General features: G+C 58.7%; 1 protein-coding gene across 4 annotated transcripts; it reads right to left on the bottom strand.

Annotated features, from left to right (window-relative positions):
• Positions 1–1,230: 1,230 nt before the first annotated feature.
• On the bottom strand, positions 1,231–21,150 carry CLUH (clustered mitochondria homolog). 4 transcript variants are annotated; one of them, XM_074343250.1, is made up of 26 exons: positions 20,924–21,150; positions 14,063–14,265; positions 13,059–13,230; positions 11,910–12,053; positions 11,597–11,721; positions 11,356–11,510; positions 11,149–11,274; positions 10,735–10,882; positions 10,466–10,558; positions 9,067–9,761; positions 8,136–8,359; positions 7,925–8,026; positions 7,708–7,808; positions 6,808–6,960; positions 6,657–6,719; positions 6,330–6,574; positions 6,014–6,098; positions 5,747–5,900; positions 5,532–5,671; positions 4,663–4,743; positions 4,458–4,583; positions 4,254–4,375; positions 3,932–4,025; positions 3,716–3,850; positions 3,566–3,639; positions 1,231–2,715 (listed from the first exon to the last, which is right to left on the bottom strand). In XM_074343250.1, exons 1-26 carry the CDS (start codon positions 21,021–21,023, stop codon positions 2,529–2,531), a joined length of 4,047 nt encoding a protein of 1,348 aa, XP_074199351.1. In that variant the 5' UTR covers positions 21,024–21,150; the 3' UTR covers positions 1,231–2,528. The 4 variants fall into 4 exon arrangements, with proteins under 4 accessions (XP_074199351.1, XP_074199350.1, XP_074199349.1 ...); XM_074343249.1 differs by having other exon boundaries at positions 7,925–8,029; XM_074343248.1 differs by lacking the exon at positions 20,924–21,150 and adding an exon at positions 16,855–17,466.
• Positions 21,151–21,541: the final 391 nt, after the last annotated feature.

The following is a 21,541-nucleotide window of genomic DNA, read 5'->3' on the forward strand; positions in this document are numbered from 1 at the left end:
GGTTCAATCCCCAGTACCTCCATCAAAAATAAGTAAATCTAATTACTAATCTAATTATTCCTGCCCCCCCCACCAAAAAACTATAGAACACAACCGGGAGACTGTACAGAGGTGGGGATGGGAAACAAGCATTAAGGCACCCATGGTGATCCTTAGGCATCACTTAAAAACTCAAGGGGGAAGCCATAGCTTAGCGGTAGAGGGCCTGCTTAGCAGGCACCAGGTCCTGGGATGAGGTCCTGGGTTCAACCCCCAGCACCTCCACTGAAAAAGAAAAACTAGAGGTCAGGGTGTCTGGGGAACCGCCTCTGCCTATCCCCAGCACAGCCGGGCCAGGCCCAATTTTCCAATTGACTCAGGAAAACTCAGACATTAGGGTTGGAATTTTGTTTTCTTTTCATAATGTTAGACACAAAGAACTCCCCAAGTATTCAAAAAGGCATTATTGAAATATGCATGAGGTTGAGGGCCCGCCTGCTCAGAAGGATGGCTGAGAGCAGCCCCAGCTGTAGACGCTTGCTTCTCCTAAGACAGGCCTTCGGGGGTGGAGGTCGGGGGAGGAGGGATAAACTGGGATTTGCAGATACTAACTATATAAAATAAACAAGGTCCTACTGTAGAGCAGAGGGAACTATATTCAATACCTCATAATGACCTACAATGAAATGAAAGCTGTACACTGGAAATTAACACAACACTGTAAATTGACTATACATTAATTAAAAAAAAATTTAAAGAGGCCTTCTCCTCACAACCCTCCCATTGCACAGGTCCTGCCCCTCAAGGCCACCTAGGTGGGCTCCCCTCCCCTCAGCTCTTTAGAGCTCCATGAAGCAGAAAGACCCACGCTAGGATGGCAAGCTGGAGACCCCTCCTGACCCCACCCCCATTCTAGCTCTCCCAATCCTCCTGACAAGCAAATCCAGCCACATCACACAAGCTCTACAGAGGAGCAATTCTCAGCCTTTGCTTCTCCTGTGACCGACAGGTGACTTGCATCTGTGAGCCACTCCAGGGGCCTAGTGACTGTGAAACCCTAGCTGGGTGCCTGTGACTCCACCCCCTTTCCTCCCACTTAAATGACAGTATAAGGATAACCTTGAATTTGGCCTATATTTTACACATTCATGTGCTTTAAACATTTTTTTTTTTTTTTACTAGCACCGTATCTGGCAAAAGACCTCACAATCGAATGAGTCTGGTACAGAACACACAGGAGAGGCTGGGGCAGCAGGTTTCAAAAACTCACTTTATTCCAATGTGAAATGAAGACGTGATGGTTTAAAAACAAGAAAAAAGTTCTTGATCAGCTGTGGGGATGCTTCGCTTGCTAGCTCACACCCACTCCCTTTGAAACAAGGTGTCTGGACAGACCATACCCATAAGCAGCTCCCCGCAAAGCCACCAGGCAGAGGCCCTAGGCCGGGGACAGATTCCTCCGGCTCAGGAGGGTGGCATTTTCCCCCAACCCATCAGGGCTCCCACAGACAGTAGGCACCCAGCAGGGGGACAGGCAGGTGGGGGAGGAGGAGCCAGGGCCACCACCTTCCACAGCCCCCTCCCTGTCACCCCCAGAGCTCCTCTCTGGAGGTGCTCGGGTAGCCAAGAACCAAGTAGGGAGCTGGGCTCCACAAACAAGTGACAATCACTCCTGTATCTGTAACTTCTCCCCTAGGATCCATGATTCAGTTCCCCAAGCCCTCCCACCCACCCCCACTGTGCGTTAGGCAGCTGAGGTTCAAGGGGAGAAGGATACATTCAGACTAGACCCCCAAAGTCATCCCCAGATGGGGTGCGGGAAGTGGGGAGGCAGCACCTCCTGCTGGGCCCAGGGGAGCCAGGGCTGGGGCTGGGCACAGGGGTGTCTGGGGAACCACCTCTGCCCATCCCCAGCACAGCCGGGCCAGGCCCAAGCATGGGAGCAGAGCCGCTGCGGCTCTCAGCCCGCCATGAAGCTAAAGTGCACCCCAACCCTCCAGCCCTGCACAGAGCTCTGGGTCCCCATCCCAGAACACAGGAAAGCTCCCCCTGTTGGCTTCAAACCTGGACTTTCAGCCAGGTGGAGCCCGGGGGGTAGTGGCAGCAGAAGCAGCAGCCATAACGTCAAACATACAAATGACCTGAGAAATCTCATCTGCACGTCACCCGCTCAGAACCGGCTCGGGGCTATGTACACGTCCGGACGGACGGGGCAGGGCGCGTGGACACACTCGCATACACTTGCTGGAGAATGGGGGCCGAGGGTGCACCTCCCCCACCACGTCCCGCTGGGAATGGACGCCCGCACACTCCATCCATGTCTCCGGTGAGGCCTCTGCATCGTATATTCACTGAACTGGTGCAAGAACATCTTTCAGGGGGGCAGGCAGGCCAGGGTCCCAGGAGGATGCAGGGGGTGGGGGGTGGGGTTGGAAACGTGGAAGAAAAGGGACTTGCTTCCTTTCTCCACGTGCAGGGCACGCCCCCTTCTCCTGGAGTCTGGAGCACTGGGTAACGGGGCAGCTGACTGTCCGTCTGTCTCTCCCTTTCTACCCCTGCAAGCTCGGGGAAGAAGGGTCCCTGGCAGCCGGGGGCTGGGAGGCCACATCCTCTGGGACCCCCGGTGGCTCCGGCTCAGTGGCCATGGGCTCCTCGGCCTTATCCCCGTTCTTGTTGGCCTCCTGGAGCTGGTGCCGCCGCGCCACCTCAGCTTTCAGATTCTCCAAGTCTTTTTGGCTGAGTAGAAGGACGAGGGTGAGAATGGGTGTTAAGAGTGGGCCTGGGCCCTCTGTCACCTTACTGGCTTTGCTTAAACGTGGGACAAGATCAGGCTCTGTGCTTTGTGCAGCGAGAGACATGTGTGGAACAAGTCCTTCCCTCCTCAAAGCTGAAGGGGCCACGAATGCAGGGAAAGCAAGAAGTCCAGGCTCCCAACAGCCTCCAGGTAAGGCCTGGCTCCCACTCCGCCTTCACACCCCATTCAAACCCGCAGCACTCTGGCCGCTCCTGCAGCTGGTTATACCCAGAAAACGGGTATGGATGCAACGAACAGCAGGTAGGCTGTGAATCAAACATTGAGCTGACCAAGCCCGAGCCCCACACAGCAGGGAGGGACCCAGGACGAGGGCTCACGAAGGTAGCACTGTTTTTGTCAGAGTCACACGGGGACCCTCAGGGCCCGCCCAAAGGCATGTCCCTGCACTGGAAAGAATGAAGCCACACTTTCTGTTGACGTGGACTGATGACCAAGATAGATTAAGCACAGGAAAAAATGTCTATGTGCATGGTTTGCTACAATTTTGTGCCAACCTCCCCCCAAATTACCCAGGGGAACATTATAGATCCATATCTACCCAATTATGCAGAGTATTTCTCAAAGGATTCACAAGGAACTTCTCATCACTGACTGTACTTCAGTTTTTTTGGTTTTTTTTGGGGGGGGGAGAATTTGGCTATATTTTTTATTGTTTTTGAGGGGGAGGTAATTCGGTGGCTGTACTTTTCAATTTCGAGCTGTGTCAATATATTATATATTTAAAAAAAACACTAAAGGCCGACTTCCAAACTGCGGCGGGGCGCGGCTCACCTGAGAGGAATGAAGAGGATGCCGTTGATGACGTTGAGCTGCTCCAGGACGCTGGCCATGCTGGGGGCTGTGAACTGAGGGTGCCGGGAAGGTGAGCCCCCGTGGGCACAGAGAGGCAGGGGCCCCACCCAGCCCCGCCCGGGGACCTACCTTGAGGGGCGGGATGTTGGCGCTGGAGCCATTGCGGTAGATTTCATTCATGGTGCGCTGCAGGGCCACGGCCTGCTGGGTCAGGCACTTGAGGTACTCGGAGCTCTCCTTGGTCTTCTCGTGGTCCTCGCCCAGCTGCCGGGGCGGGAGGGGTCAGCACCGCCCATGGACCCTGCCCCGCCCACGGGCCCCACCCCGCCCCCCACAGCCGCCCACCTGAGTCTTATAGATGGTGTAGCCTTCCTTCTCGTGCTGCAGGGCTGACCGGAACTCGGCTTTGCTCTCATAGACCCGAGCGACGAGATGGTGGCTGCGGGGAGGGGGTGTGGGAGCAAGGGAGGGGCATGAGTGGGCCAGCGGGGCCTGATGGGGGTGTGCAGGCCACCCTAGGTCCCGCTCTGGAGTCTATCCTAGGGGAAGGTGCAAGCCCAGGGCTCAAAGAAGAGATGGAAGTTGAGAGAAATCTCCTCAGGAGTCAGATGGAAGTCAGAGTGCTGGATCCCAGGCCCGCCCGGCCCCTAACCCAGCACAGCCTCACCTGAGGGCCACCTTGAGGGACTTGGGCCCGTGGTACTTGGTGCTGACGGCCAGCGCATTCTCCAGGAAGCGCAGCGATAGGTCATACTCCATCACTCCGTGCAGCACCAGCCCGATGTTGTTCTGGGGGCAGTCGGGAGGGCCCTGGTCAGCTCCCACTCCCCTGGAACGGAGGCTAGTCCCGCTGCCCCTCCCCAGGACTCACATCCAGCAGTGCCATCTCAGGGTGGTCCTCCCCGAACACAAGCAGCATGAGGTAGCGGGCACGGTACAGCAGGCTCAGGGCCGTGGACAGCTGGCTGCTGGCAAAGCAGTACAGGGCCAGGTGCATCTGCGGGGGCAGCGGGGTCAGGCCAGGGCAGCTACGGCCCCACGCCCCATTGCAGGCCCCGCCCCTGGCAGCCACTCACATATTCCTGGATGGTGTTGGGGTGCTCGATGCCCATCACTCGCTCACTCATCAGTACAGCCTTCTGTTGGTTACTGAGGGCCTGGGAGAGGTGGGGGGCTGTCATCCCTGGTAGCACCATCCCACACCCAGTCTGCCTGGCCCATGAGCCTCCACAGCAGCTCAGCCTGTGGCTGCAATTTCTACTTTTACTTTGCACAAAGGCAGTGGAAAAGTGGTCAAAATTCAACTGTTGTGACCGTGGAAGTCTATGCCCCACTCTGAGACTGCTTCATTTTTTAAAACACTCATCTTAAGCCCTTTACCCTCTACCAAAACCTATGCAAATATATACATACACATCTAATAAAACTGTGCAACAAAAGAAGTATGCGTCATAAGAAAAGGCACACACAGACGAAAGGAAACAAGAGTCTGTGGCTGGAAGGAGAGTGGGGAGTGGGGCACCAACAGCACGCCTGGCACAAGACACAGCCTCTCGAAGCCCCAGGATGGTTACAGGCAACAGCAGAAGCTTCCAGCAGCTTCATGTGGTGCTTACGAGTGCTCCGTGCTAGAATCAGAATTTATCCTTCCCTCCTCCCTGTGAAGGGAGGTCCTGGCATCACCCCGATGCTGTCCATGGGCTCTGTAGCTCTTCCTAGGAAACAGCCCTCAGGTGGGGGCTGAGGGAAGCCACACAAGCAGGACAAGCTCTTCCTTGTCTCCACATTCCTCTGAGGGCCCCAAGATAAGCAGCACCCCAGGCCCTAGACAGGGACCGGCCTGGACTCCCACTTCCCACTACCCTAGGGGGTGAGAACACAGCCCCAGTTCCCTCGCTCGCCTCCCTCAATGCCAGGCCAGGCCCTGAGGGTACGCGAGGCCCACCTCGGCGTAGTCGCCCATGATGTAGTGGAGGCGGGCGAGGAGGCGCAGGCAGGCGCAGATCTCCACGTGCATGGCGCCGTACACGTTGTTAAAGAGGTTCAGGGCCTCGCTGATGAGCTCGCAGCCCTCCTTCAGGAAGCCTGCAGGCACCCCGAGGGTGAAGGTCAGGGCCAGCCCGGGGGTCCCTCTCTCCCCCGGCCACACTTAGCACGCACCCTGCTGTACTTTGGCCTGCCCGCTCTGGAAGAAGTGGAAGGCGTCTGAGGCCTTGGGGTTGACGTGCTTGACCACGGGGAAGATGTTGAGCACGTCCTCCTCCGTGAACGCGGGTTTGTGGCGGCTGTCGAAGCTGTACTCCTTCAGCAGGATCTGGGGGCGCAGCCCAACACCACAGGCAGCCTCAGCCCTGGCTCCAGTGGCCGGCACAGCCCCACCCACCTCCCCCAGGGGCTCTGAGACCCTGTGGGACCCTGTGAACCCACCTGGATGCCGGTTTTTAGGGAGATCTCCCGCAGCAGCGTGATCTTCTGCAGGCCGTACGTCTCCACAGCCTGGTCCACGGTCTCACTGGGAAGGCGTGGTGGGTGGGTCAGGGCAGCCCAGCACCCATCTACCCCTTTTCCACAGCTGCCTTTCCACCCGAGCGCCCCCTCCCAACTCTGCTCCCCACTTCTCCAAACAAATGGTCCCCCAAGGCTGCCCTCTTTTTCCTCCCCTGTTCACCACTGGAGACCACAGAGGACCTGGACACTGTCCAGGAGCCCAGCGCCCCTATGCCCACCCCAGCCGCGCACGCACCATTCAAGGCTGAAGTCAAAGTAGTTCTTGGCCTCCTGGCAGATGTTCTTCCAAAGCTCCTGGGGGGTCATGACAGCCCAGGCTGTGTTATCTGTTGCCCCTGGGGGCCGGTTTCTCCTCCTCCTGTTTCTCTTCTTGGAAACCAGCTCATCAGCGGGCAGGTGAGCCACAGGGTTGGGGTAGGAGCTCAGGAAGCAGTTCAGGAAGTGGCTGATGGCGGCCGAGAGCCCCGAGAGCTCGACCCCCTGCGAGGGAGGTTGGACTAAGGTCACCACCCAGGCTACCCCAAAACCCCCACAACCCGGGTTGGGGAGAGGGTGGCAGTACCTGTAAGTATGTCTTAAAGATGTGCTTGGCAGACCGGGTGATGAGCTCTCCGATGCCGATTTTCTATAAGATTTCAGAGAGGGGAGTCCTGGTCAGGCCCCAGACCTCCATCCTGGCCCCCCATCTCACAGCTGCCCTGGGCACCACTCACGTAGATGTGGTCCAGCTGGTCACGGGCCGGGCTCCGCAGCACCAGGTCCAGCACCTTGCCCAGGTAGCGCATGTTGATGCCTCGCTGGCGCATCACCTCAGCCAGAGTGGCCCCGTCCATGGGCAGCACCGCGTGGTCGGCACAGTCTTTCACCTGCGGGCTGCAGCACGTCAGGCCCCCCCAGCCAGCCCAGGCCCTCTTCCTCCTGCTACCCTGGGTTTTTCTGGGGAGCCCACACCATCATGGGGCCCTGAAGGAAGGAGGGGACTAAGATCCCAACTCCCAGTTGGGAAGAGGGAAGGACATGAAGCAGCCACAAGACGTGAGACCTTGTTCCCCAGTCTTCTGCATAGGCCACCATCACCCCTGTGACTGTTGGGCCCACCCTTCAGGGAGGCAGGGATGAGGGAGCCCCACAGGTGACAAGCCCCGTGGAGCAGCACTGGCTTCCCTCTGATAGCAGGGGTCTGGAGCAGCTGGCACAGCAGACTCGGCTCAAAGACTGGGGGACAAGCACGGCTCCTGAGCTCAGGGCTGCTTTAGCAGGAAGCAGCTCCCGTCGTCCACAGGGCCTATGTACAAAGCTTGTGAGGGCGAACAGGACAGCGCTCCCACCCTCTGCAACCACCAGTCACAAGGGGACTCGGAGGACCAGACCGCTAGCTGCCAGCCCACAAGGGTGGGCGTGCAGAGCATCGCCCTTGGCTCTGTGCCTGCCATCTCCCTTGGCTCCTCTGGGTCGGCAGCCGCATCTGGGCAGTGGGAACAAGGACTTCACCCTGCCTGTCTCACTAGTCACTCCTGTGAAGGGCCCACCAGCTTCCAGAGCAGAGATGGATGAGGCCCCAAGGTCTGTAACAGCACCCTCTGCGCAGCTCCCTGCCCTGCCCCTGCCCTCACCAAGCCGGGGATCTGGCAGGAGAGCAGGAAGGCAGCGGCATCTTTCAGCAGCTGCTTCTGGTCCCGGACCTCTTCCTGGCAGGACTCAGGGAAGCGAACCCCTGCAGAAGGGAGAGCAGAGGCTTGAGCTGGGCGGAAGGGAGGCAGGGGCCGGACAGATGGCAGCAATGGAGTGCGAGTAGGCCCACCAGCACTGGGAGCCGAGAGGACCACTCGCCTGGTGAGAAGATGTCAGGATTGAAGCGGACGTCGAAGGCTGTGCTGCTGATGGAGCCCACCGCCTTGCACGCATTGCGGATCACCTCCCGGCTCCGAGGGTCTGCTGTGGAGACATGGCCCGCTGGGTGGCAGCCCCCTCCCTCCACCACTGGGGTGGTGGCCCGAGCCTCCCCTGGCCTGGGGCTCCCCCGGCAGCCACAGCGCCCGACCTGTCCCATCGTCCGAGGCGATGGTCTCCGCCAGCTCCTTCACCTTGGCCAGGCCGCTAGCACTGCTGCCCTCCTCCTCGCCTCCCACCTCAGGTGCCGGGGGGTCTTCAGGCTTGGACATCGAGTCCGGAGGGCTGCCATTTTCCAGTGACGTGGGGTTCTCCATCTTACTAGCTTTCTGCTGCATCAGCTGCAGTGCCGCAAGCTTCATAAAGAGTAGGTACCTAGAGCACAGCGGATGGGGCAGAGCAGGGGATGGGAAAGGGGTATCTAGAAGTTTCACTGGCCCGGCAGCTTCCTGCTCGCTGTGGGCACCAGAGCCGGTCCCCAGCTCCCGCACTGTGGGGGTTAAGTAACGTTGGGGCTGGACACCCTGCCGGCCCGGGGACACATCCTGCCCAGTGTGTGACTGCCCACAGATACATGCACGTGACACCCAGTGACTCTACCAGGAGGCGGCAGGTCACAGCAAAAACGGGGATCTTCCCAGACAGGAAGAGGACAGCTGGGAGTGGCCTAACAAGCAGGCCAGGGCTCTTGAGAATGACAGGAACCCCAATGGCACTTAGAGGGTGAGAATTACTCGGAACCTCGGACTTCTGACGGGCTGACTCCTAAGCACTAAGTGCCAGCGGTAGGGACGCCCCCTGCCCTTCCTCCAGGCCCCTTGCACTGGGAGGTTCAAAAACACCATGTACTCCTTAAGGGAATGGCACTGCTTCCACTGAAAGCCACTTGTCTAGACACATGCTAGTTTTTAATCCCACAAAGCTCCTAGATGCCTGTGCTGGGGAGCCTGATGCCAGTGGGTGGGGCTGGGGCTGGGAGGACCGAGGCCAGAGCTCCTCTTCACTTTCTAAAGCCTCTCCCATTGAGGATCAGGCCCAGGACCACCCCCCAGCAGGTGCAGCCGGCCACGCTCGCTCCCCACCTGTGCTCCACGAAGGCGTCCACCAGCTCCTGGCGCAGGCAGCAGAGCTTGTGGCGGTGGGCACGGGGGAAGCCGGCGCGGGTGCACTCCTCGGGCAGCACCTCCCCGGGCACGGGCAGGAAGTTGAGGTCGGGGGGGAAGGTGCGCAGCAGGTCGAGGATGTAGTGGCGCCCGTCATTGCCAATGATGCCCTTGCACTCCACGGAGGAGCAAAGCTCCACCTCCTCGTCCCGGTCGTTGAGCACCCGGTGCCTCAGGATCTTGAGGGGCCGGCTGGTGCGTTCCAGAAGCTCCAGGTACCGTGGGTGAGACACCACCGTCTTGCCAAAGTCAATGGAGCCGTAGATGACACTCTGCTCCTGGTCCCGCTCCAGGATGCCGGGGATGATGGACTGGGCCGTGACACGGTAGCCGCGGTAATCCACCACCACCGTGCCCAGCGTGTACAGCCCCTCCACATCCACCGCGTTGTACGTGCGCACGCCATTCAGGTCATTGGTGGGCGCCACATAGGCCGCCACGTCCCCGCCAAAGTCCTTGTAGTGGTCACGGACATCAAAGCCTAGGCTGAAGAAGATGTTGTTCCAGATGAACATCTGCATCTTGGTCTCCTCACTGGGGTTGATGGCCATCACGTTGCCATCAATGACCGCCATGGCGCCCCGGGTGGCTGCCGCCGTGAAGTCGCTGTGCACCTAGGGGGACCGAGGCCAGAGGGTGAGAGAGCCGCCTGGTCAAGCTCACCCAGAGCTGGCAGAGGTAAGCAGGACAAAGTTCCCTTGCCTTAGGAAAAGGCCAAGAAATCCACATTTTGAAGAAACACTTAACTGCGAGACAACAAAGCTTAGTGATTAACAGGGAGTGTGAGGACTGGGGCGGGTCTGGGATCCACCAATTATGTGCCAGGTACACTTGGCCAGGTCACCTCCCAGACCTGTTTTCTGTCTATAACACAACAGTGATAAAAGTATCAACCTTTCTGAGGTGTCCGAAAGACTCGAGGAGGTAAATATGCAGCACCCAGCACAGCACCCAGCAAAGTCTGTACCCAGAACATTTGAATCTTATTTTTACCATTATCATCTCTAGGCAGTAAGATTATAGAAGATTTTTAACCTTTTTTGAAAGCACTATTTTTTCATCTCTCTGTTACAGCAGAAGTGCTAATGACATCAAATTAGGGCATGTGTGCCCAGGTGAGGGTCCCACTGAGGGTGTTTTGGGAGGAAAGCTGGAATGGACCTTGTCACCCAGCCCACCCTGCAGGCAAGACTCTAAATCTCAGAGAGGCCTGAAAAAGGAGTTGGGGGTGCTGGCTGGGAGGCACGAGGCTGGCAGAATGCCCTGCAGGGCTTCCTCCTGTCCACAGGAAACCAGCAGACTGGAGGCTGGCGGGCACCTTGAATATCGCTCTTTCTCGCAGGAGCCGCTCAGGCAGGTTCTTCCGGGGCAGCTCTCGTGTCGTCTGCAGCTCCTCGTTCCAGTCTCGGGTCTGCAGAGGGACCAGGGAGGGAGATGCCCAGTCAGCCTGAGCCCCACGCTCTGCTCAGGGTAGTCCCTTCTCCTACCTCCCCGTAGACAGCCCCACAGGTGCCCAGAGCCGGCCTGGCCCCGCCCCTACCAGGGGAATGGAGGGGGTTGCCTAGGGTGGGCGGCTGTCGCAGGCACCTGTCCGGGAATGTGCTCCTCGTAGCCTAGCCGGGAGGTGTAGGCGTCTTCCGCACGCACACAGTCCATGGCATGCTCCGCCTGGGGCGCCGTCCAGCTGTACACCTGGAATGGGGTGGCGATCCTCTCGAATGGATGGCGCTGTACCCTGTGACAAGAGGAGGGGAAATGGGGCAGCCTGCTGAGCCTAGAGCCCTGCCCTGGGCCCCTTCTCCTCTAAGACCCCACTGGCTCCAGCATCTCCCCACTGAGGCCCCACCCTAGAGAGTCCGGCACCTGTCGGAGGGCTGCTGTCTCCCACTAACTAACCACTGTCTGGAAGGCAGCTCCGGGTGCTGGGGCACAGCTCTGGACTGGCCAGTTCACCCACCCTCCGTGGGATGTGAGATGAGGGATGGACAGGTGAGGCACTACCTTTTCTTCTGCAGTGCAGCAAAGTTTTTTTTGAAGGTCGGGCTGATCTGGTTGAGCAGCTCCACTAGGGAATGGCTGAGGAAGCGGGGGCTGGCAGGCTTGGGGTTGAAGTGGTACGCTGTGGATCTGCAGGGAGAGGGTGACCACTGCACAGGGTGGCCCGAGAGGCTGCCCACCGCCCCAGAGCGGGCCCACACAGATACTCACTGGTTCAGGTAAAAGCCCCGAGTGGATGCCGTGATGCTGACTTGCCGGTCCTCGGCCGTGATCACAAACAGGTACATGAGGTCTCCGTGCATCTTGCGGTTCCCAGGGGGTGGGTTCCAGCCGCTCATGGTGAGCACTTTCAGGCACTGCAGGGGCTACAGGAATGGCCAAGTATGAGTGGGCCAGGCCTCCTGGTGTGGCAATCCCCTGACCCACCAGAGATCTGCTCCAGGAGTCCCACCTTCCAATCACGGTTCTGGGGCTGCAGGGGACACAACGGCCGCTCCCGGCTCCCTGGAACAATGTACTCGGGTGGCGTGCAGTCAATGGGGTCCATCTCCAAGCCCTTCTTCCGCTTCCCGCTGTCTGAGGGACCAGAGGCTGGTGGTCAGCACAGGATCAACCACCTCCCTGCCTAAAGTGGCCCCAGGCTGGGTGCCTCCAACCCCGCTTCCCCCCACGTGGTAAGGCTCAGCCCTCAGTCCCTTTGCTAGTCCCTGGCCAACTTGCTCCCGGCCCCTCTGCCCAACCACCAGCCCCAGTGCCTCCTGCACCTCCCAGGTCGCCATCAGTAAAGACGCTCAGGAAGGACAGGGAGTTGCAGTCAACCCCATTGAAGGCATCAGACGGGTCCAGGCTCTTGAGCAGGTCTCGAACGTGGCGCACATGGATGCGGGCCTCTCTTACCGTGTATGGCTCTGTTGGAGAGGCAGAAGCAGGGCGTTAGGGCCTTGTTCCTTGCAATGACCTGCCCAGCAGATAGAAGTCCGCCATGGCGCCACCACAGGTGGCCTTGATTTTCAATTTTAGGCTTTCACAAAGAATTTCCACTATGAACACATAAGCTGAAATTCTGCTTTCAGTACGCACACCTGCCTGCTGGTGGGCAGGGATCCTTGTTTGTAAAGAACTTTCTGTCAAAGGGCATAAGAAATGCCTCTGGGAGTGCACACAGGCCTTGAGGAGCTCGCAGAGCCCCCTGCTCTCTGGCCATGAATGTCACGAGTGGGCAGGCCAGCAGGATGGCTGGCCCCCTTGGCCTCAGTCCCACTCTTCCAGGGCAGCCCTCACCTGGGCAGCCTGAAGACTTATAGGACCCCAAACTACAACACTGCCCGCCAACATGCATTTTGAGAAATTTTAATAAGGGCTCTTTGGGGGAAGGAGGGAGGTTCCGTGATCAGATAAGTCTGAGCACAGTCGGGCTACATCTTCCCCACATTTGCTCTTTAGCTGACAGGCCTGGAAACTCTGAGCCTGGTCTCCTAGGAGACCCAAGTTCATGGGATCTTTTATTTTGCAAACAAACCAGCCTCCCATGCCAGCTGACTGGGCCTGACTTCCCTAGTCCTGAGGTGTGAAACTTTAGTTTCCTTAAGAGATTGAACCTTTATCTCCATAGAATTTGACAGGGCTGATTTCAAGCCCTTGCTTGGTACTATTCGTGTGTGTGTGTGTGTGTGTGTGTGTGTGTGAGTGTTTTTAAGTCACGACTCTGATATTTAACCCATGAAGTTGAAGGGTGCGCTTGAGAGAGCCTAAGAAGCAGAACTGTGCTCCAATCCTGCCTATACAAGTTCAATGCTGCCCTGAGCCTCCACGCGGTCATCTGTGACACAGATTCCAAGATACCAGCAGGAGGCGTGGGGTGGGGGTGCGGAGGAGCATGGGGGTGGGTGCTGCCTGGAAACTTCCGGACAAACCTTCAACCACACGTAGCACTGAGCCCTCCTGCAGCCCCTCCACGCTGCGCAGCTCTGAGAAGTGGTCCAGCATGTTGCCATCCAGGTGCAGCGAGAAGCAGGTGCGGTGACACGTGTCTTCACGGTCCATGAGCACTTGGTGGATCTCCTGTACCATCTCCTGTGGGGACACCTGCCAGGGAGAAGGCCCCGCCCACGCAAGTGAAAACACTGCCTTCCCCAGTCCAAAGGACCTATGTCCCTAAAATCAATGTCCCAAATACTATTTCCCCTTTTTTGGCTTTTATTTTAAATTCTAGGCCCTGCCCACACATCTCATGCCCACCTGCACCTTCGTGTGTGCCGTGCAGGGAATACACATGTGTGCAGGACAGCCTGGGCCTGTTACCCGCAGGCCTAAACCATTCCTGCAGACCAAAAGCAAGCCCTGAGCTGAGCAGCAGGAAGTGTAAGGACAAGGAAAAGAAAATAGCAATCTTGCCTCCTCCCTGGTCTAATGCCAAAGTTCCCAAGGCAAAGGGCTTCCCTCTTCCAGAAGGTGTACTCTGGGGCTCAAGTCTGTGGGTCCAGATGACTTAAGAAGACCTGGCTTGGTTCCCCAGTGAGTAACCAGTTGGCAAGACCTGTAAGTTAGCTCTGTCCTTGGAGACCACCCAATACCACTCTCCTCTCAGGAAAATGGTAAAACCACAGCCAGGAAGATTACTTACCTGAGGGCACAGAGCAGAAGGCTGGGGAGCCCTGGGACCCTAACAGTACCCAGCCACTACCATGTGGCTCCCCATACAGGGCTGGCAGCCCCAGCTGGGACCTGTCCCCTAGTAATGGGGCAATGGCAGAGCCTGGACTCCCATGTCCAACATGCTGAGTGACCTTGGGCAAGGCACAGGACCTCAGTTTCCTGCTTGTAACATGGGGCCAGGATGAACAAGGGCAAAGCTGGGCTTTCCAGCCTCGTCCTCCCTGACAGGCTTGGGCTCTGGTCCCTGGCACCACCATCTCACCTGGAGGGAAAAGGGCTCAATCCCAGGAGCCAGGATCTTCACAGAAAAGCCCGTGTCCTGAATGACAATGACTTCCTGTCCAGTGGTCTCCTCTCCCGGCTCAGCCTCATCCAGCCCATTTTCCCGGGGGGGTTCGGCAGCCCCCTCTTCCTTCTTCAGGCTCTCGGGGCAGTCTCCATTTAATAGCATGACTGATGGCAGCTCTGAGGGAGACAAGGAGCTGAATCAGATAGGCCTCGTTGGTGAGGTGGGGCCGTCTGCCTCACCTACCAGATGGGCACAAGCCCTAACAGAATGGCATCTGCATGTCCTCCTGAGACTCAGCCCTACCCCAGACTCCAGTCCCACAGTACCCGGGCACACAACTTCCCTCAGTCCTGGCCACTCCCTGTGCCCCTCCACACCGCAGGCCCTCCCAGCCCATCTGCTCTTAAGCCCACCAGTCTGGCATCTGAGCAGGCCACCCAGACCACTCTCCCCAGAGTCACCAACACCACCCTGAGGACCAAACCCAAGGGTCTGCTCTGGCCTTATGCACCTGGCTTCTCTGCAGCACCGCCACCACTGCTCACTTCCTCCTCCTCCCTGACGGACGCTGACATTCGTGGTCCTCCCCTCCAGCTCCCCCTTCTCCCAGCAGCCCAAGCTGTGGGTGTCCCTGGGCCCAGCCTCTCCTGTTCCCGTCTCACCCTCACCCATGACTTCAAACGCCCTCCTGCCTCACAGCTCACATGACCAATCCAGGCCTCGCTCCAGCTTTTCAACGTTTGCCATTGCTTAGGCCTCACCAAAGACTCATCTTGTCAGCATGGAATTTATCTTCCTCCACAAACTAGGCCCTGCTATGTGAACACCCTCCCTCCATCTAGTCACCCAATCTAATCTCCAAACTGGTCGCAGGACCCAGACTCTGCAGCCACGGCCCTGCTGCAGGCCACTTTCCCTACTTCTAAGCACCGCTTAGAACCTTCTAATACTCTCCACTGCTCACCAGATCCAAGCATCTTAGGCCAATACTCTCAGGCACCAGCCGAAAGCCATCTCAGCTCCTGCTAGTTCTGGTCAAGGTGCAGCTACACCAAAATGACTCAGAAGCCTGAGAACAGGCCACTCACATTCCCTCCTGCCTGTGCTTTTGTTTACGCTGGCCCCCACTTACCATTCCACCAAACTCCTTCTCATCCATCAAGACCTAGGTGAAATAAACCACCCTGAGTTCTGACTAAAGTTCTGCTGACCCCAGACAGCTGAAGGACCACGTCCCCACTGTACCCAGAGCATGTGTCCTGCTGCACTTGGGGGGGGGGGGGCTGTTCACACCAGCAGCTCTATTTTCTTCCTTCTGTCTTAGCAGCACTCAATAGAAAGGCACTGAATTAATGAATTAATTACTGTAAATGTGTCATTAAGCCTAACATTTGTGAACTGCAACCAATTCACATGCTGTGGGGGACAGAGAAGCAGCAGCTTCCCTTTGTCCCCAGGCACTTAGGGGAAGAGAGAAGCGCCTCCCCCAACCCAGGGGAACAGAGAATGTTCTCACATTAAACCCTCCAGCAAAACAGGCCTGCCTGGTGCTCACCTGGCCCACAGGGCCTTCCCACCCAGGGTCAACCTGGCAGCCAAACTGGCCCCTTGCTTTTCTGGGAGGTCCAGACAGGTCAGCTCCCCTAGATCTGCTCCAGACCCCAGCCCATCCCCTCCAGCCTTACCTCCTCTTCCCAACCCAGCTGTGAGGAGTGGGGATGAGGTACGTTTCTCCAGACCTGTGTGGGCTCTACTCAGACCCACCAGAAACATGGAGCAGGGGCCTCAGGAAAGGGGAGAAGCCCAGATAAGCACTGCACGAAGGGCACAGGGGGAGCCATGCCCTCTTCCCGCATCCCCTCAACTTAGTGATAAACAGAACCACCAGGAGCTCAGATAGTCTCCTCCTTCCCCCAAATGAGGATGTCTGAGGCCCAAGAGTTCAGAGCCTTTGTCCAAGGGTGACAGCCAAGAGCAGACCCCAGATTCCCATCAAAAGCCCCACCACCACCACGTGGCTGCACTGTCCTCAGTCTCGGCCACTGTGGACCTGCAATGACTGTAGTTACCCCCGCCCCACACCCCTCTTCCCCAGCACACTTCTCCAAACCTGAGGTTACTCTCCCAAGAACCACAAGGACCTCTCCTTCCAGTGAGCCCAGAGCCCCAGGCAGGGTGACCTGAAGCCCCTGAAAAGTGAGCCCCAAAGGGAGAACTTGGCCGACTCCATGACATAGTGGACAGGGACAGAAGGGTGGGAGAAGAGCGGTGGGTGGTCAGCTTTCAAAATGCAGCAAAAGAAATGAGTCCTTGAGAAAGGCTTTGCTGGCTGGCAAGCCCTCAGGATGAGGGGAGACACAGTAAGGGGCCTCCACCCAATATGGAAAAGCAGCTTTGAGGTCTGAGACCCCAGAAGTGGGAGGTCAGAGACCTGGACTCAGACAGGTGGCCTGCACTCCCTGAGTCTGGGTCAGGGGGATGGAGAGGAGGGCAAGGGTGGCCACAGCTCCTGCTCCCTCCCCCGCCCAGGGAGCCTGTCCAGAAGGCACCTCAGCAACAGGTTCCCACCCCAGGGGGTACCCAATCCCCGATCAGATTTCAAAGGAATATGGCTGGTTCCTAGGAGCCCCCAGTCCTCCAGGACAGCCCGCCTTGCCCCTCCTCTTTCCTCCAGAGGACCCTGAAGGTCTCCCTACTGCTGGAGCAAGGCCAAGTGATCTCCCCACAAGTGGCCAGCCACCTGGCTCACTGCTCCCACAGCCCACCTGATGTGGTCGGTGGCCGCCCTCTCCTGGGTTCTGGAGTCATAGGACTTCCATGGCAGCGAGACAGCCTGCTCTCCGGCTCAGGCCCGGCACTGCCTGTGTCCCTCGTTCTGGCCTCTGCCTCCACCCTTACCCCCATGCAGCTGGTCGGCCCAGGGCTGGAGATCCGGCTGGCTTCGGGTTTCAGTGGGGCCAGGCCTGCCGGGGTGGCCCTGGGAAGGGCACACTCCCCCTGCCTTGCATCCTGCTCAAGGTCGGCCAGAAGGACGGCTGTGGGCCAGGAGGCCCCGGTGGCTCCAGAATCCCAGGTGGAGCTGCCACCAGTGCTCAGGCCCACCTCCCTGTATCCCCCCAAAAGGGGGTCACTGCTGGTGAAGCCGTTAGGGGAGCAGAATCCAGCATTTGGTGTACCTGGGCCCCTCAGGATTGAGGGCCCCAGGGACTGGCTGGCAGGGGCGGAGTCCAGCAAGGGGGTCCTCTCCTCAGCCCCGACCCCAGTATGGGTGGGCAGGACAGCTTCAGCCAGTTGCTGGCAACAGCTGGCGCAGACCCGGGCCCAGGCCATGAGGTGACCGCCCCCTGTCCATCCGCTGCACTGAGCACCCTGCCGGCCTCCTGGGTCAAGTGGCTGGCTGGGGCCTCTGGCACGTGCTGCCCCCTGCAGGTGACCTGGCAGCTCTCCCCTTCATGAGAGTCACTAGTTCTGGTGGGAAGGGGGATGGGGCCCCAGACTAGCAGAGGACAACTGCACCCGTGCCCCAGGCCTCCAGTGCCATCAAGAAGCTGGCAGGCTCGTCTTCCCTTCCCAGCAGCCCCTGCGCTGCAAGGAGAAAACCAAGTCTCTCCCCTGGGAAAACAGAGCTGGCAGCAGGAGGCCAAAGGCCGCGCGGTGGTGGAGAAGAACATGCCCAGCCTCGCCAGGGCGCCTTCCCAGGGCCTCTGACTTGTTGCCAGGGCCCAGTCAGGGCTGTTTTGGCGTCCATACTAACCAGGGTGGGGGCAGGGAGCCAGGCTCCCTCCAGGCCCCCTCCTATCCCAGGCAGCCCTGAAAGGCTGGGACCCAGCCGGCCCTCAGCACCTCCACAGCCCCCACCAAGGGTTCCGGCCAGCACACAGTGAACAGACAGAACAAGGCCCAGGCCCAGGCAGAGCCCCTCTCCTCCCACCTCCCTCCCCAAACACACCCTAACCCTCTGGAGAAGGGAGTGGGGCAGGGCAGCCTGGCAAAGACCACTTCCATTCTGGTTATCACAAATCCTATGCTGCTCTAGGCCCAGCCCATAGTAGGTCCCTCCATCAGCTCCACCAGCCCATCTCACTTTAGGAAACTGAGGCTCCAGGAGGCTTGTAAGCAAGCTTCCCAAGGTTGCAGGAGCAACAGGCAGCCAAGCCAGGTCAAAGAAAAACCAGATTCATAGGATGCTCAGGCCTCTTGAGTGCCGCTCCCCAGACTGCAGCACCCACTGGGTCAACAGTACTCCCTTCCTCTACATCCCCTGAGCCTCCACACCCCTGGGCTGGTACCTGTCTCTTATCCTAGGTGGCACCCTGAGGATCTGGGCTTTAGGGGAGGAGAAAGGCAAGCCTCTCAGAATGGGAAAGGGTCACCCAAACAGCACGGCATACACACCCCTAGTCTTCACTGGCCAGACCAGAATGAAGAGGTAAAGCATAGCCCGGCCCTGGCAGGGAGCACAGGGACCCCAGGAACAGCAGAAAAAAAGGAGTTAGAAAAGAAACGGAGGCCATCCCAGGTGGCCCCTGTGTGCATTCCTCAGCCTGGCATGGCCTCACTCAGCAGACTGTGCCAGGGCCAGGCCCCGCCCCAGCCAAAATCTCAGCAGGTGAGGCTCCAGCAGGAAGTAAGGCCCCAGAAGACATATCACCCCAGCCCAGGAGCCCAGGGCTTCAAGAGAAAGGAGTAGGGGCAGGCAGCCTAAGGAAGACTCCAAGGAGGTGGGCATCTCTTGTTTGTCTCCTTCCTGTCCCTACCTAGGCCAGAAGCAGGTCTACAGGGTCTGGGGAGAGTCCAGTGTTCCCTGAGCTGCTCTGCTCAGACCTACCCAAAAGAAGAGCTTTGGGGTCCTGTCCAGGGGCTCCCTTAAACCCCCAAGCTACTCTCCAGCCTGTCAACCCCATTCCCCTCTGCTCTGGACTTCAACTCCAAGAAGCACTCCCCTAGGCAGAAGGAACTTGACACACCACCGTGAACTTGAAAAACCTGACCTTTCTCTTAACTCTTAAAAGCAGCTTTATTCCCAAGGTAATTGACCCTTGGTCTCCCCACAAAAGGCCTTGATCACCTCCTCAAGAAGACTGGAGAGCATTCTAGAGTTGGGTTCTGAGGTCAGAAGTCTGGTGAGAGCCTGCTGGGGGTCTCCATCAAGGCCCCCTCCTTCTTTGGCTAGATTCAGGCCGGCTGTGATTCAAATCCGAGCTCTATGCTAGTTTCCCAGAGACTTAAGGAGCCAACGTTCCACCTGCTAGCATGCTTCCAGTTTCCCCTAAAAGAACGGCTATGCCCTCCCCTGACCCAGGCTGCCCCAGACAGAGCACCTCAGCACAGAGGCCCTCAGAGAAATCCTCCAACAGACTCTCCCCTTACCTCAGCCTCTTAACGTTCATCAGCATATGATCCCAGCGAATGTGCCTCCCCCAGTTTCCTCTGGGACAAGCTGGGGCAGCCTTGGCAGTCTGGCCAAGAGCTGGAAATCCAAATGCTTCCCTCAACAGCTAAATCGCTGTGTGACCTTGGGCAAGTCGCTTCATCTCCAGGTCTCTTTGATAGAGGGGAAATCAGCCAGCCCCGACCTCTACTTATCTAGCTTGCTCCACTGATTCAGAGCCTCATCAGGGTGAAGCTTGGTAAGCTGGAGTCGTCAGCATTTGTCATTCTGCCCAAACCTTGGCCTTCTCCAGGCAATCAGCAAAGCTGCTACAGTTCCTATCCTCCCACCAGCTAACTCTGCTGTGATCAGTTACAGGGTCAGAGAGCCCACCTAACACTGTTCGCATCCTGCCTCACCCAAGCTGGGAAGGGAGATGAAGATGAGAAGTCCCTTTTGTGGAAAGTTGTGTGGAGTGAGGGGCAGGGGTAGGTCTGCACTCCTACTGCCACCCAGGGCCTAGAGGGACACAGCCCAGCCCTGGGGCTCTGAGGAAGGGACTTCCAGACTCAAGGCTGAAGTCAAAGATGTGACAGAAGGAAAAGAGAAAACAGAGAAGGCCCAGGAGAAATGGAGGCAGGCTCCACCCAGGAAAAGCTGCAGCCACTCCCAAAGGCAATGCCACACAGTCCCAAGGGGGGAGAGCTGGGAGCTTGACTCTACGCTCATGACCTTTGCCTTAAAAACAGCAATTCTGGGCTGACCCACTTTTCGCAATAAGGCGGGTTAATGATCAAGTTCTGGCACAAACACCACCTCCTGCCAAGGAGTTTGGCTTTGTCCCCGTACACGGGCAGACCCCTAAGTCTGCGGATCAGGCCCACACCTAACAGGACGGCGATCAGAACCTGCAAACTTGGAGTTAAAGCCTTGCTTCTAGGAATCAAACACAGAAGCCCCCTCGGGATGCACATACACCAACTCGCACTCTTCCCACAGACCAAGCCTTAGAAGTCGCAAGCTGAGCTTAATTCGCAGGGCTGCAGCCTTGTGCACAGGGAATGCTTGGGATCCTAAAGCGAAGGGGGTGCCTGAGCAAGTGTCAAGTGACCCCAGCGGGGAGAGTTCCCCATGCCCGGGCACGGAGGGGGTGGGGCCGTGGAGTCCGTCCGTCTGCGGCGCACCCCGAAACCGCGTGTGCGCGCACGTGTCCCCGCGATCCGGCGCGCGTGTGCCCGTCGCCACTGCCCTCCCCGGGACCCCACGTGCGAAGCCTGGGCCGTAGCCGGGGGCGACAGTGAAGGTGACCTTCAGAGCAGGGGCGTCTGGTGGAGGGCCCGGCGAGATGCAACCCGCCGGGCGCGGAGGGAAGGGGGCGGTCCCCACGCAACCCCGAACCCACCCGCCCGTTTGGCCTGGTCCAGCCTCCCGCCGGGCTGCCCACTAGTCCCGGCCCCGCTCACCGGCCGCGCCTGGCCGCCCCTTTCCACCGGCCTGAGAGCTAGGCTCCCGGGCGCTGTCGGCCGGGGCGGCCGCCGGCAACTCGTCCGTCTTGATGACCATGGCGGCGGGAGCGGGCGTCCAGCTCGGCTGTCTGCGCCGCCCGCCGCGCCACTAACCCAGGTGCCCTGCGCGCCGCTGCCGCTGCGGGAAGGACGGAGTCACCAGCCCACGTGGTGCGCGCTGTGGCCTTTGACCCCCACCGCCGCTCCCTTGCCCCGCCCTCGCACCCGGCCCTGCCCACAGGGGCCCGCGAGGGACAAAATGAGCTGCGCCTCTTTCGCCGTCTCCAAACGCGGTAACTTTCCCGAACGCCTTAAAGGGAACGTACCCTGGCTCCGGCGAGAGCGTGGCTTCGGGCTCCCTCGAGGGGCGGAGCTACGGAGAAACGCTCTTGCTATTCGCCGCCCGTCGGGCGGGCGCCTTGACCTTGGGTGGAGACTCGTCTAGGACTCCTATTGCTTACCGTCCCTTCCCCCATTGGCTTCTATTGCAAATCTGCCAAATTACCACGCGGTCTCCAATCCGTTGCCTTGACCCCCAGTGCCCTCCTAACCTAGCTTGCGGTTTCCCTACGAATG

This window comes from Camelus bactrianus, chromosome 16 (assembly GCF_048773025.1).
Source record: "Camelus bactrianus isolate YW-2024 breed Bactrian camel chromosome 16, ASM4877302v1, whole genome shotgun sequence".
Taxonomy (NCBI): domain Eukaryota; kingdom Metazoa; phylum Chordata; class Mammalia; order Artiodactyla; family Camelidae; genus Camelus; species Camelus bactrianus.